We start from the raw sequence: 13228 nt of genomic DNA, 5'->3' as shown, positions 1-13228 counted from the left end.
ACATGTGGATCACATGGCAGGGAGTAAACGAGCTTGGCATGTAGTGCACGTGGAGTGGCTTTTGGTATAAGGACCCATGTTCCTGTGCTGCCCTGTACGCATACAGCATATGGTTGTGTTGTCTCCAGTAACAGCCCTTAGGAGAGCAATACAGAAACACTCACTTGGAATCCGTAAAGGTTTTCATATGCTTTGGCTCACTAATCCCTCTCCTAGAATCAGATACATGCACAAATAATACCAAAGGTGATTTTTGCAAAGTAATCTGGGATAACTCCAAACTGGACATAACTTAAAAATAGAACAGTGGCTTATAAATTAGGGTACATCACCTATTAAAAGTAGAAGAATCTTCGTTAGAATATGAAGTTACAAAAAACAGAATGCAAAAAAGTATGGAGAGCGTGTTGCCAATGAGTACAGTATATCTGCATGTGTGAAGTGGTAGCTCGTACCACATAGAACAGAAGCCATAGTTTTCCTTTTCTCAAGATCTTTTGGTTTCCTGATTGCTTTCATTTTCGTTCAAAAAAATGTATACTTTTCTGAATTAAAAGTAATCGATACTTTCTCTTTGTATAGAAATCTAGGCACTAAAGAAAAATATAATGGGGGCCCCTGGGTGGTGCAGTCGGTTAAGCATCCTTCTCTTGCTTTCGGCTCAGGTCGTGTTCTCGGGGTCATGGGATTGAGCCCCGTGTCAGGCTCCACGCTCAGCACAGAGTCTGCTTGGGATTCTGTCTCCCCCTCTCCCCTTCTCCCCCATGCTCACACACGTGCTCGCTCTCTCAGATAAATAAATGAATCTTTAAACAAAAGCAAAGGAAAAGGAAAATATGTGCAAAGGGAAGTTTCCATTCTCCTCCCCTAAACAGTTCTTGGTGATGAGTTGGTGTGTATGCTTTCAGAGGTGTGTGTGTGTGTTTAAAGCAGAAGTGGAAAAAAAGTAAACCACAAACGGGAGTTCATACCACATACACAACTTGGAAACTTACTTTCTTCACTTAAAACTACCTCTGCACTGTTTTTCCCTGTCAGTACTTCCAGATCTCTGTCATACAGATCTAATTCATTCTCTTTAATAGCTGCATCTCATCCCGCTGAATACCATGATTTGTGTAACCAATGCTTACGACGCACATTTGGATTAACATCTTTCAGTAGTTTAAACCAGGGCTTGGCTGTTTTTGCTAATCAAGTTTTATTGGAACACAACCACACCCTTTTATTTCCATATCATCTATGGCTGCTTTCTCTCTACACAGGCTGAGTTGAGCAGTCATGACAGAATGTGGCTTGTGAAGCTGAAAATGTTTATGTTAGAGAAAAGTTTGCCAACCCCTGGTCTAAACAGTGTTGCAGCAAGTATGTTTTTCACATACATCTTTGTGCATCTGTGCAAGTATTTCCAAAGGAGAAATTTCTGGTAGAGGAACAGCTAGATCAAAGGTATAGAGCCTGCCAAATTGTCCTTCCAAGGGATGTTACTCTTTTAAACACTTCTGCCTCTGGGATACGATTCTGTTTATTTCCCCCACACACTTGACATATTGGGTGTTACCATTCTTTTTACTCATTGCCCACATAAGAGGCAAAAAAAAAAAAAATTGTTATTTGAATTCATGTTTCTTGAATTATTAATGTGGTAGAGCATCTTTTTGTTATGTTAATTTTCTATTAATATTTATTCTATAAATTATCTTATTAATTTCAGTCTCTCATTGCTGAGTTGTTTCTTTTTCTTATGATTCATAAGAGCTATTTTTGTCTTAGAAGTGTGTTTAGCCATGGCTCTGCTTTCTGCCTTAAGATCTTTTCGTTTCCTGGTTGCTTTCATTTTCGTTTAAAAAAATGTATATATGCTCACAGATAGAATATATGCTTACAGAGCAGAAATCATGTAGTTGGCGGCAGCAGTGAGGTGTGGATGGAAGGGGATACCTTGTAGAAACTGGCCTTGACCTGTGTCTAGGACCAGAGTGACAGATCCCAGTATATCCTGTCTGAATCACTGGCTCCCACTTTCTTCCCTTTTCTTACAGCTAAGTCAGCGTATTTATTGATTTAGTGCACACGCCATTGAGCTCCTATTATGTCCAGGCACATTGGAAATTCAGATTTAAAAAATAGTTCCTGCCCTCCAGGGGGTTAAATTCCAGTGCGGGGGACAGACACGCATGTCCACAGCGATCGTTAGGAAAGTAAAGGTCACCCGGGAGTTAGGCCAGTGATGATAAGCACTCAGAGGAGGGTGTGTTAATCTGCCCAGAGGTTCAGGGGGTGGTCTGAGGAGAATTGAAGGCCCAGGAGGAATAATGCATGTGGACGCCATGAGTGGGTGGGGGGTCCAAGACCTCCCACAAGCTAAAGCACTGCAGGAGCAGGGGACTTGTGAGAGGGATGGGGATGTGGGCTCTGGCATCCCTCGGACCTGCCCTATGCCCACTTGATCCCACAGGAAATCACCATTGCCCACACTGGTTGGGCTTACCTTGTGCCAGTAGATGGTTAGAGGCAGCCGTGTCATCCTCGCCTCGGCCCTGTGAGGAGCTCTTACTGCCCCCATTTACAGACCGGACAAATGACTTGTCCAAAGCCACATGGCCCGTGAGTGGCAGAGCATGCATTTTTGTGCGTGCGTGCAAGTATATCCTTTTACTTGTTCAGCTTCTGGTTCCCAAGTGCCTCTCTGTGCCCGGCCCTTGCCCTGAGAAGCTTTCGGTGTGGGAGCAAGCAGGCCTACCACAGGTACAAGTGGTGACGTGCTGTGCGGCTGTGCCATGGCCGGGCTAGTGCCTCGGCAATGGCCTCCGGGCAGACAGAGGTGCCAGGCACCCCACCTGCCCCCGCCTCTGGTTGGAAGTTGGCAGAGGGGAGTGAGAAAGTCCAAGGAGGCTTCCCTCCCCAACAAGGACTCCGTTGGGAGGGTCTGCTGGGAATACGGCCTGATTAGCTCTGTCTTGGTTTGTTGGGAAACATTTTCATCCGCATAAGATGGGTGTGCCCCTGACATCACTGTCCTTAGCACGGGGTATTTCTTCTCTCATGGCCTTTGTCCTCCTCTTTCAGGCCTTTCTAGAACGTTACCTCAGCGCGGGCCCTACCCTGCAGTATGACAAGGAGCGCTGGCTCTCTACGCAGTGGAGACTGGTTAGTGATGAGGCTGTGACAAACGGATTGCGGGATGGAATCGTTTTCGTCCTGAAATGCTTGGACTTCAGCCTCGTGGTCAATGTGAAGAAAATTCCATTCATCATCCTCTCGGAAGAGTTCATAGACCCCAAATCTCACAAATTTGTCCTTCGCCTACAGTCTGAGACATCAGTTTAAAAGTTTTATATTTGTGGCTTTATTACAAAAAAAAAAAAAAAAAGAATATATAGAGATATATATATATATGTATACCAGAAGGGCATCTTTTTTTATTATTATTCTTCATTGCTGACTGAAACTGGCAGATAATAGACCAGTATCCTTTGACCATCCGCACTTTACTTGGAAGGAAGTAGGGGATGTCCACCCTGGCAAAAAGCGACTGATAACATCTGACTTTTGTGGATGGGACTTCTCACGAAGCCGTTCCCTGGCGTTTCTGTGACAGCTGTAAACCAAAGTAGAGCAGGTGGCTCTCGGGAGCCTCGCCTTACGGCAGCTAGTCCCTGCCTTTCGTCCAGGGCCGTGCCCTCCTGTTGCTTCTGGCCTGCCCCCTCGTCGACCTCCAGGGGGACGCGTCTTCATTCTGTTCCAGGAAACCAGACACGGCATGTCCACATAGGTGCTTGTGTCCATGAATGTCCAGTACCACATCACCCACGGGAGCCGCGCGCCCTTCTGCAAATGCCTGCCTTCATCTTTGTTCTTTGTTGCCTTAGGTTCTGCTGAGAGAGGTCACGACAAAAAATGTGCACTAGCAGTTGACAGTTCTAAATGATTTTATTTTGTTTTCTCCCCCAAAGAGAAAACCTACCTGTCCTGTTTCTGACCGTTGGCCTAGGTTTGAGCAGGTGGCCCTTTCCTGACCCTGTGATGGCACACCCGTCTCCCTCCATCCGCCCTCCCCTGCACGCACCACACCCCCACCTGGCTGGTGGTCCTGGCCAGGAAAGCCCAGCCTGCAGAGCTGCCCCGGACCCGGCTCTCCATGTGTGCTCACGGGCTCTGTGCACTGTCTCCCGTGGGTGCCATGGATTGTTGGCATAGGGAAGCATAGCATGCCAACCAGGTCGAACACAGGGACAGCAAGCCTGCCAGATTGTCCCTTTTCGGCTGCAGCGGGAGCCCCTCCCCTCCCAGTTCTTCCTACTGCTCACAGGGACCCAGGGCGGGGGGGGGGGGGAGCTGACACCGCGACTCAGGGACTGGCAGGTGCAGCTTGGAGTCTCTGATTTCCCAGGGAGAGAAGTCCTCACAAGCCTTCATGGCCAAGCTACCCTGCCAAGGGAGACCAAACAGTGCCCACTGCAGGGACAGCTACTGCTTGTCTGGTCCCTGATTTCCGACCACCATCACTGTGCAACTCATGACCTCTGCCACTTAACTACCAGGGAAGGGGCTGCTTTGGCGCTGGTGTTGGAAGTCCTTGTAGTTACTGGTAAAGCGGGGGAGAGGGAATGGGTAAGCAGCAGAGCTTGGGGAAAGGAAAGGTAGGGAGCCGATCTTAGGATTCTCGGGGGCGGGTGGCAAAGCTGCGGGGAAGCTCCTGTCTGTGCCTCCATTTGCCTTCCTGTATCCACGGCCAGCCTTTACAGAGTATTCGCCCTTGCTTTTCCCAGGGATCGGGGGTAGCCAATCACCTCGCTTTAGACAAGGAGGACCCTGTCAGAATGCTCTTTGTGTTCGCGAGGACCCTTCCTGGTTTGTGCATTCCAAAAGTGGTGCAGTGTTTGTGTATCATTTTTTTAAATCCAAATGGACTTTGGATATTTTTAATACACCTGTACCTGCAAAAGTAAACAGCACTCTTGACCTAACAGCCTGCAGCTCAAAAAGATGTGTTGGAACAGAAGAAAGGAGGAGTCAGTACCAGTCAGTATGGCGTGGAGCCAAGATGCGCTATGTTAACTACGTGGTTCTGTTTGTGGAAAACACATACCATGTAACCACGGTGCTTTTGTTCTTTTTAGTTTTTGAACTGGACATTCCTTATGCTGATGATGTCTTTCTCAGGAAATATATTTTGGGAGATAGGGCAAGGGATGGTGAAAGCGTATGGGACTTTGGTTGGGTCACGGTTGTCATGCCCCAGACTAAGTGTCTCAGAGGCTTCTGCATCAGGAGCCCAGCAGCTGGAGATGCTATAAGTACTTCCTGTAGGTCATATGCAGAACATTTTGTTCATGAAGACACTATTCATCTGCATTCTAAAATACTGTGCTTCCAAACCCTGTCTTAAGTTGCCAGGCCAGAAGGGGTTAGGATAGAGTCATTGCCTTGGTGCCTGTGTTCCTCAGCGGGGTGAAGAAAGGTTTAAATCAAGGCATTTATTTTCTCTCTACCCCCTTCTCTTTCCCCCAGTCTTTGCATAGGAGAGTGTCAGACTTTCTGAAATTGTTTCGGTTTTAAGTTGGATATCGATTTTTTTACACTGACTTTGTATTGAGTCCCTTTTGAAAGAATAACAAAATAAAATGCAGGATCTTTGTATAAAGCCTTTGCATTTTCAAGATCTTAATAACTTGAGTTACTGGTGCAGTGGGAACAATGTAAATGGCATTAAAAAGATTTAGGGTTTCAGAAAAAGCTGCATCGCCCGGTCGAACACGATGCGTTTTTATTGCAGTCGTTGGAACCAACAGGCTGTTCTTTTTTAAAAGAGGGTGAGCTGCCCCAGGGCTAGTAAAATATGTGAGACTTCACAGTGGAGGAGGCAAGATTTCATTTGCCTTAAATGTTTATAGATTTTCTATAACTTTCCAACCTAAGTTATTAAAACGTGAATGTTAAATGTTCGGAGTAGAAGACCCTAGTGACGAGCGCATCCCCTGGTGGTGTTTTAACCGGTGGTTAACTTTGGTTCCTCAGTGTGTACTTCTGAAGGTGATGATAATTCTTAATCATCCACGAACTGAATGTTAAAACGTCTGCATGCTTAGAGTTGGAAAGAACTTTAAGGTTTTATAGTTTCCCCATCCTTTGCATTTTCAGTGAAGTCAAAACACAGGATACTTTTGCTAAAGTCCATCCTAAGGTAAGCCCTTGAGAAAATGCTTGAGCAGGTTTTTGCCCGGCTGTCATCATCCCCCTTCTCCCTCTCTGTCCTTCCCTTTCAAATCTACCGACAGATAGAATTCTGTTCAGAAGTGGGTGGAGGTATGTGGCCCCCCGGGGGTGTGTGTGCGTGCTGCATTGGGGTTCTTTGCTGGAGTTGGAGCTCCTTTTCCGTGGGGAGGTAGTGGCTGGGCTGGTGTTGGCGGGGGGGGGGGGATGAGATGAGGTGTCCCCCTCCCCCTTTCACCATACTTGCGGCGTCTCTTCATTCTGCATGCATGTATTTCGGAAAGGGCTGTAGCTCTGTGGCAAGCCCCCTGCCTGTCGGGATGGCAGACGTCCTTAGCCTGCCCCTCCTCATCCCACCCCCCACCTACACCTGGGGAGGTGCTAGTCACACTGTGAAACCAAGAGAATCGGGTCCTTGGTTCACACTCCCTCTGGCTGGGTCCTGCGAAGTCAGGCTCCTTCAACGGGGACGCATACTTGGTGGTGGGTATGCGTTTCCATATGTGTGTGCATGGCTCTGAGTGTAATTACCCCAGGGACGGCACGTTTGTATGTTAGCGATCTGAACATCTGTGTCGTCTGTCGCTGGTGGGTGTCCTGTCAACAGGTAACTTACGCATGTGTTCGTATGGATGAGTGTCTGTGTTTCTACCCTGTGCCCTGTGGTGGAGAGATTTCCTAATGGCCCCCATCTTTTGGAAGGCTGCCAGTTTACTTCTCCCTTGGCTCCTTTATTCCTTTCCCTCCGTGACACTGGCTTCTCCCCAGGAGTAAATGGCTTTAGCATAGAAGAGTCTTCTGGAAAGCTTGACATCCTGCGGGCAATCCATTAGACTCTTTCTTGCCTTAGGACCCTGTGACGTGAAAACAGCAAGAAACAGAAAGGTCAAGCTCTGTGATAATTACTGCTCCAACTTTACTACCCTGGAAGCCTTACTATATGTTTCTCAGCATAACTTAAAAATTGAGCTTCATAAAAAAAACCTAACACTGATGACTAAAAGTAGCACAGAAATGTTAACGTAATATTTAAGTAGTCCAGCAGAGATCCTTCCTGCGATTGTAAAGTGATGTAAGTATTTCTGGTAGCGTTTATGCTTTATGGATCTTGTTACAAGAAAATAATAATAAATCACTACTGTGAATTTACTATGTAACCTTGTGGTCATATTCCATCATAAATAAAAGGTGAATTGTTCTGAAGCCCATATTACAGTTCTTGAATGGTATTCAGTGCCGTAGTGAACCGAGGTAGTTTAGACACTACCGTGAAGTTGCCATTTTGCACTTTATCCGAGTGGATGCTGAGACAATTAGATTGCAGGTCATCGTACTCTGGTCAAATGAGGAAGAGAAGGGTACCAATACACATTTACCCAGCATTGTGTGTTTGGGTGCTGTTCTAGAACGGGAAGTCCTATGAGGCAGGAAGTCCTATGTTCTCTCAATTGAACAGGTGAGAAAGATGACAATCAGAGAGGGAGGGACTTGTCCCAGGTCTCATGGCTAGTGAATGGGATTTCAGATCTAACGTGTGATTCCAGCCCCTCGCTCACTGTACCCTCAGGTGCGATCTGAATGATCTGGCATTTTGGAACGTGGAGAAGGAACGTGAGGACACTTAACCTGGACTCAGAACCTGGGGGTGAGGGTTCCTCCGAGGTGGTCGGTGGGGTCCCTTCTGTCCTTGCATTTTGCACCAGAGCTGTGGCCCCTGGGGAACCTCTCCATTGTGCAGGCGGATTTCTCGGGATTTCTAATGGAAAGAACTTGAGAATGCCCCTCCCCCAGAAAACCAGCCCCGCTAGCACCGCCACACCTGCTGATAGACCCAGGGGCTGTGGTTCGGCAGGCATCCTTTGCTTTTGCCCCTCTGGCCCTCCGCCCCACCCCTGCTGGCTTGGGCAGGCGGGCATCTCAGGCCTTGGGCGCAGGAAGCTGGCCAGGGACAGACCTGGCCTCTTCCGAAGCTGAGGAAGCCTCTTGCTGGTGCTCTGCTTCCCCGGTTAGGGTGGGAGAGGGACCACCTGCAGGCCCCGCCCCGGGGGGTCTGGAACGGGGGTCCCCTGGCCTCCCTCCTTGACCTGTGTGTTCTCAGCAAGCCCTTGCATCCCATTGTTTCCCCCCACATTTGCCCTCATGAGTCTTAACAGAACAGACATAAAACAGAAGCCTGAAAACACGGACTTCCTCTCCTCCGAGGTCTTTAAAGTTTTGTTCTGTTGTGCACAAACTACCTTTTTCTCTCTGCTGTTCAACTTTCTGTGGAGCACAGGAAAACGGAGATGATACATCTCCGTGATACATGGCTCCTCATTTGGAATCAGGACAGATTTTCAAAGGCTGGAAAAGAAATGATAAAATGAATAAAATAGAATTTGGGGACTCTGTGAATCTCCCTTGCCAGGCCCTGTCCCATTTCTACTTAGACAACCCAAATTGCTTTGTTTCACCTGTAAAATAAATCTCTTGAATGGGTTGTTTTCGAGTCCCCCCAATATAACAACAGATCTCTAATATCTGAAGCAGTACCGTGAAAGGTCGCTTCCAATATGACACTAAGAATCTACAATTTATATGTCTCACAGCTTGAAAACACCAATGTTCTGTCTTAGTGGGATAAAAGTACTTACTCATCTTAAGCCTGGGGAACAAACGTGACAAACCCCAGACTTTTATACTGAGTGTCTTTTGGCACTGAAATAACATTTTCGTAAAAATATTTGTCTGGTTTTGTGTTCGCTTATATTTATCGGGGCTTTCCCTTGTACCGTGAGCTTTCATTCCAAAGGAGCTGATCATTTAGGAGCTGTTAAGCAACCCCCCCCCCCCCCACGAAGCCCAAAGCCTAGGAAAGCTTAATCTCTGAGGCCCAGCGACTGTTGCTCAGGGAATTAGCAATGGGACCCAGGCAGCTGGTCTGTGGGTGACAAGTCTAGTTTAACTCACGTCATAGGGAATTTAGATAGTTGCACATTGTCACCATTCCAGGGCCCAGGTAAAAAGAGGTGGCAGTGGTTTTTCATTTGCCAGTGACCCTCAGTCACAGAAATAATGTTCACTTAATACTTTTCATCATTTTTTTATATTGTTCATTCTTAAGAAGAGAAAAAGGAACGTAAAATTCCGACGGTGGTGGTAATTCCTTATTTTTATAATGGATTCATTGTGGGTTTTAGTTCTATAGCAGACTCCCCTGAGGCCCCTGAATTATGACATTAGCCAAATGTGATTTCCAAGCAGTTGTATATGAACACAACTATTGTGGAGAGTGCAGGACGCTAGCCAGAATGAGGGCGGGTGGATACTGGGTCACTGGGGTGGTCAACATAACTCGCCTTGTGAATAACCAGTTCCTCAACCAAGATGCTAGAGAGAAGGCCAAGGACACCTGAATCAGGTCTTCTTCAGAGAAGTTCATTGGACAATTGCTTTTGTGTTGAAAGAACTTTTCACTTCCGGAATTCGAACCCAGAAAGTTCAGTGACAAAACCCTCTGTCTCTATCTGAAGGAATCAGCACTGTTTGTGCAAAGATGTGACCAGAGGTCTTTGTGGTCTTTCTTAGTAGTTAATAGTGCACTTTGTAACCAGGAGGGGCAGTTCTGCTCATCAGTCTCTACTTGGGTCACCATATATGTAGGAGAAAGTCTTGAGTATGAATACCGGCATAAATGGGTAGCAGGCTCTGTTGAGGCATTTCAAACATCTAAATGAATGACTCTACCAGCAACCATCTGCGCAAGCACGTTTACGAACGTTCATAAGGTGTTTGCTATGAAATGTCTTCTCATAGTAATGTCCATCAATAACAATGTTAGCATTTACAACTGTGTACCTGGCAGCCAAGTTACTTGGTCCCCTTTTGGGTCTCCCATCCCAATTAACTGTAAAACATTTTACATGTTACGTTTTTTTATACTGTACAACTTGAAAAATAAACTGAAATCCCAATTTGTATTTTGCTTCTTTCTTCATGTGATTATTTCAATCTAAAAAGTTGTTTGCTTTTTTTAGGGAGTGTTTTCACTCTTGCATAATTTTGATACCCGCTTAAAGGCGTCAAGGGGCGCCTGGGGCGGGGGCACTCAGTCAGTTAAGCGTTGACTCTTGGTTTCGGCTCGTGCCATGATCTCAGGGTCCTGGGATTGAGACCTGCGCTGGGCTCCGCGTTTAGCAGGGAGTCCGCTTGAGATTCTCTCTCCCTCCGCCCCTCCCATTCATTCTCTCTGTCCCTCTCTCTCAGGTAAGTAAATAAATCTTTTTTTAAAAAAAGACAATCTGTCAAGTTTCTATGAAAACCAAGATAATTATGATAGATTGAATCAGAAAGTGGATTGTCACTGTAACGAAAACTGTTGTAATCATTTTATGCTGAGAGAGTGCTCAGAGAATGTTTTAAATGAATGGATTACTGAAAATTAAAATCTTAGGTTCTACAAATGAAGATGAAATGGGCTTTTTGAATAAATCAGCAAGTGAATAAAGATCTTTGAATCAAGTAAGGAGGAAGAAAAGTGTCAGACCCTGGATTTGTGAGGGGGTGAATACTGGATTGTTTTGGTGAGTGGCTTGGTAATTCAATTTTAAGTATTGACTGATTTAAAAATAGTTTTTAAATCAGTTTTAAATAGTTTTAAAAGTTCAAGTTCCTTTTATTTAAAAGGAACTTGAAAATATGACAAACGTTGGGGTGGGATGGGGGCATCTGGCTGGCTCAGTCGGTACAGCATGCGACTCTTGACCTCAGGGTCATGAGTTCAAGCCCTACATTGGGTGTGGAGCCTACTTAAAATTAATTTAGAAAAAAGAAATGTTGGAACTTGCCTTCTGCTACACTCAGCTATTTTTTTTTTTTTATCTGATAGCACATAAATTCTTACCTATTCCATGGACAGGGGCTAGAGAAAGCAATTGATTTGAAGATTCATTGTATAGATTATCGATAAGCTCTGTTTCTCTGGGCTATCAGCCACGATGTGCATTATTTATATCTGCACAAGCAAACCCTGCCAGGGAAAAGATTCGAGTAATCTGCAGACATAAACCAAGGACTCTTCTCTTTCTCATTCATTACCTGTCATACAGCTAGAGTGTTTTGGAAGAGTTTTCAGATGACCAGATGATAAACGATCAGATTATGGAAGTGGAGTGAGGATAGCAGGATGGCACCAGTTACGTCACTGCCTGCCCACCCAGTGCCGGAGATGGGCCCCCAGCAGTGGCATAGCAAAGGCCAGTATCCCAGCTTCCAGAGAGACTTGGCAATTCTCTGTTGGTGTCAACATGTCATGCAAGCATCTTCTAGTCCTGCAGGTTAATGTGGACATGGAAAAAAAAAAAACAACTACTCGACCTTTGGGCGTGTTCTCTGTACTGACATCTGAATGTGTAACTGAGGTTCTGAGAAGTGGTAATAGTTCAGACAAAATGATGATGACCCAGGGTACTTTAAACATTTTCCTTTTCTAGATGTTTGCTCAGGCCTCTGATCTCACCCACTCATTTTGCCTTCTGGAATCCGTATGTGCTAAACAAGCCTCAAGCGTCCGTTGATTGAATATTTGAGTGAATGAGGGAATGAGAACAGGATGGCACACTCGGCACGGAAGCCACCACCTATAACCTAAACATATATGATTATTTTAGGGGGGAATCACTGGGATTTTGCAGGATCCTAGGGTTAATAGTAAGAATTGTAGCACCACTACTCTGAAGAGTTCAGATTGGTAAAATACCAGATTAATTCAAAAGAGGTTTTTAATTTACCTTGCAAACATTTGGGCCTGCAGATACATTAAAATAAAGGAACGGGCACTTGGGTGGCTGTGGGCATTCTGTTCCCAGAGAGTGGGGCCTGGGACTTCTGCTGTCATCCCCATGCTGCTTTGCTTGCCATCATGATGCCTATATTTCTAGGAGACTTTGCTGACCTGAGTAAAGAACACCGCGCATTAGAAACTCCTCACTGAGCCAAAGAGATTTTGTGCTCCAGTTTTTTTTTTTTTATAATCCCAATTTGCTGTTCTAAGCAGATCTGAACAGATGATACCATTGCCAAAAAGGTCCTGATTGACTTAGGATAATCACTAGCCTATTTTTAATGGTACTAATAGCTTTTGATAATCACTAGCACATTCTTAATGGTATTAATCACTGTTAAATTTGCTTTACATAGGGCTTAGTGAGTACTTAGTCAAACAAGTTTACTAAGAACCTATCGGAATTTAGGCACTGAGGAGTAGAACAGAATCCACTGAAGTCTCTTCCCTAAGCTTGCTTTCAGACTAATAGGGGGAAGAAGATGTACATGTGTGATAAATTGTAATTTCTGTAAGAGAGCTTTGTACACAGTACAGTGAGGGCTCAGCGGGTGAGGTGGCCAATTCCCCTGGGGTATGACTGGAACTGTCACAGAATGTACCTTACTTCACACTTCAGGTAATATAGTGGGGAGTTTGCCAGGCAGGCACAGATGGGAAAGGACAGACATTCTAGTAGATGGAATAGCACGAGCCAAGGCTTGGTGGTGTTAAGCAGCCAGGCAGCTTCTACCGACTTCTGGTTCTAAGAGTAGAGGAGGCAGGTGGCTGGGAGGCATTGTGAGAGATGAGGCTGGAAAGGTGGACAAAAGGCAGCTTACGCAGACCTTGAGTGCCCCCGCGAAGGAAATTGGCTTTTAGCAATTACATTCTACACCTGACCCCCTAGCCTGGTGCCAGGGGTGCTGACCCAATTTCTGCTAAAATAACAGCTGGGTGCTATAATCCCAAAAGAGGCATGTGGACACCCTAATTCCAAGACAGATCCTCCATGTACGCAGCAGAAATTGCCCCATTCAGTCCGATGCTTTCCTAATCCAAGAGCCCAGGCATCGCCAGCATTAGCGTCAGCCCTACTCAGACTTTGCTCTCGTCACGGGGAGGAGAGACACTTCAGGGACTTCCGGTTTTACAAGGCCTGTCTCATTGTTTCTCCTTCCCAACTTCCCACCACACGGCCCAGCTCTGCAT

At 45.8% G+C, this 13228-nt stretch overlaps 1 protein-coding gene across 2 annotated transcripts in view; it reads left to right on the top strand.

The window, feature by feature from the left end:
* The window catches only part of VANGL1 (VANGL planar cell polarity protein 1), a 49082-nt gene extending 44752 nt beyond the window's left edge, over nt 1-4330 (top strand). For both annotated transcript variants that reach the window (XM_028101997.2, XM_028101998.2), the window contains exon 8: nt 3070-4330. In XM_028101997.2, the coding sequence (XP_027957798.1) occupies nt 3070-3330 (261 nt within the window). In that variant the 3' untranslated portion in view covers nt 3331-4330. The remainder of the gene's footprint in view (nt 1-3069) is intronic.
* Nucleotides 4331-13228: the final 8898 nt, after the last annotated feature.

The sequence above is a fragment of the Eumetopias jubatus genome, unplaced genomic scaffold (genome assembly GCF_037043125.1).
Source record: "Eumetopias jubatus isolate StellerSeaLion01/CBP00866 unplaced genomic scaffold, mEumJub1_p1.0 scaffold_4, whole genome shotgun sequence".
In the NCBI taxonomy this organism is placed as follows: domain Eukaryota; kingdom Metazoa; phylum Chordata; class Mammalia; order Carnivora; family Otariidae; genus Eumetopias; species Eumetopias jubatus.
This window is presented reverse-complemented; position numbering and strand designations above follow the sequence as displayed.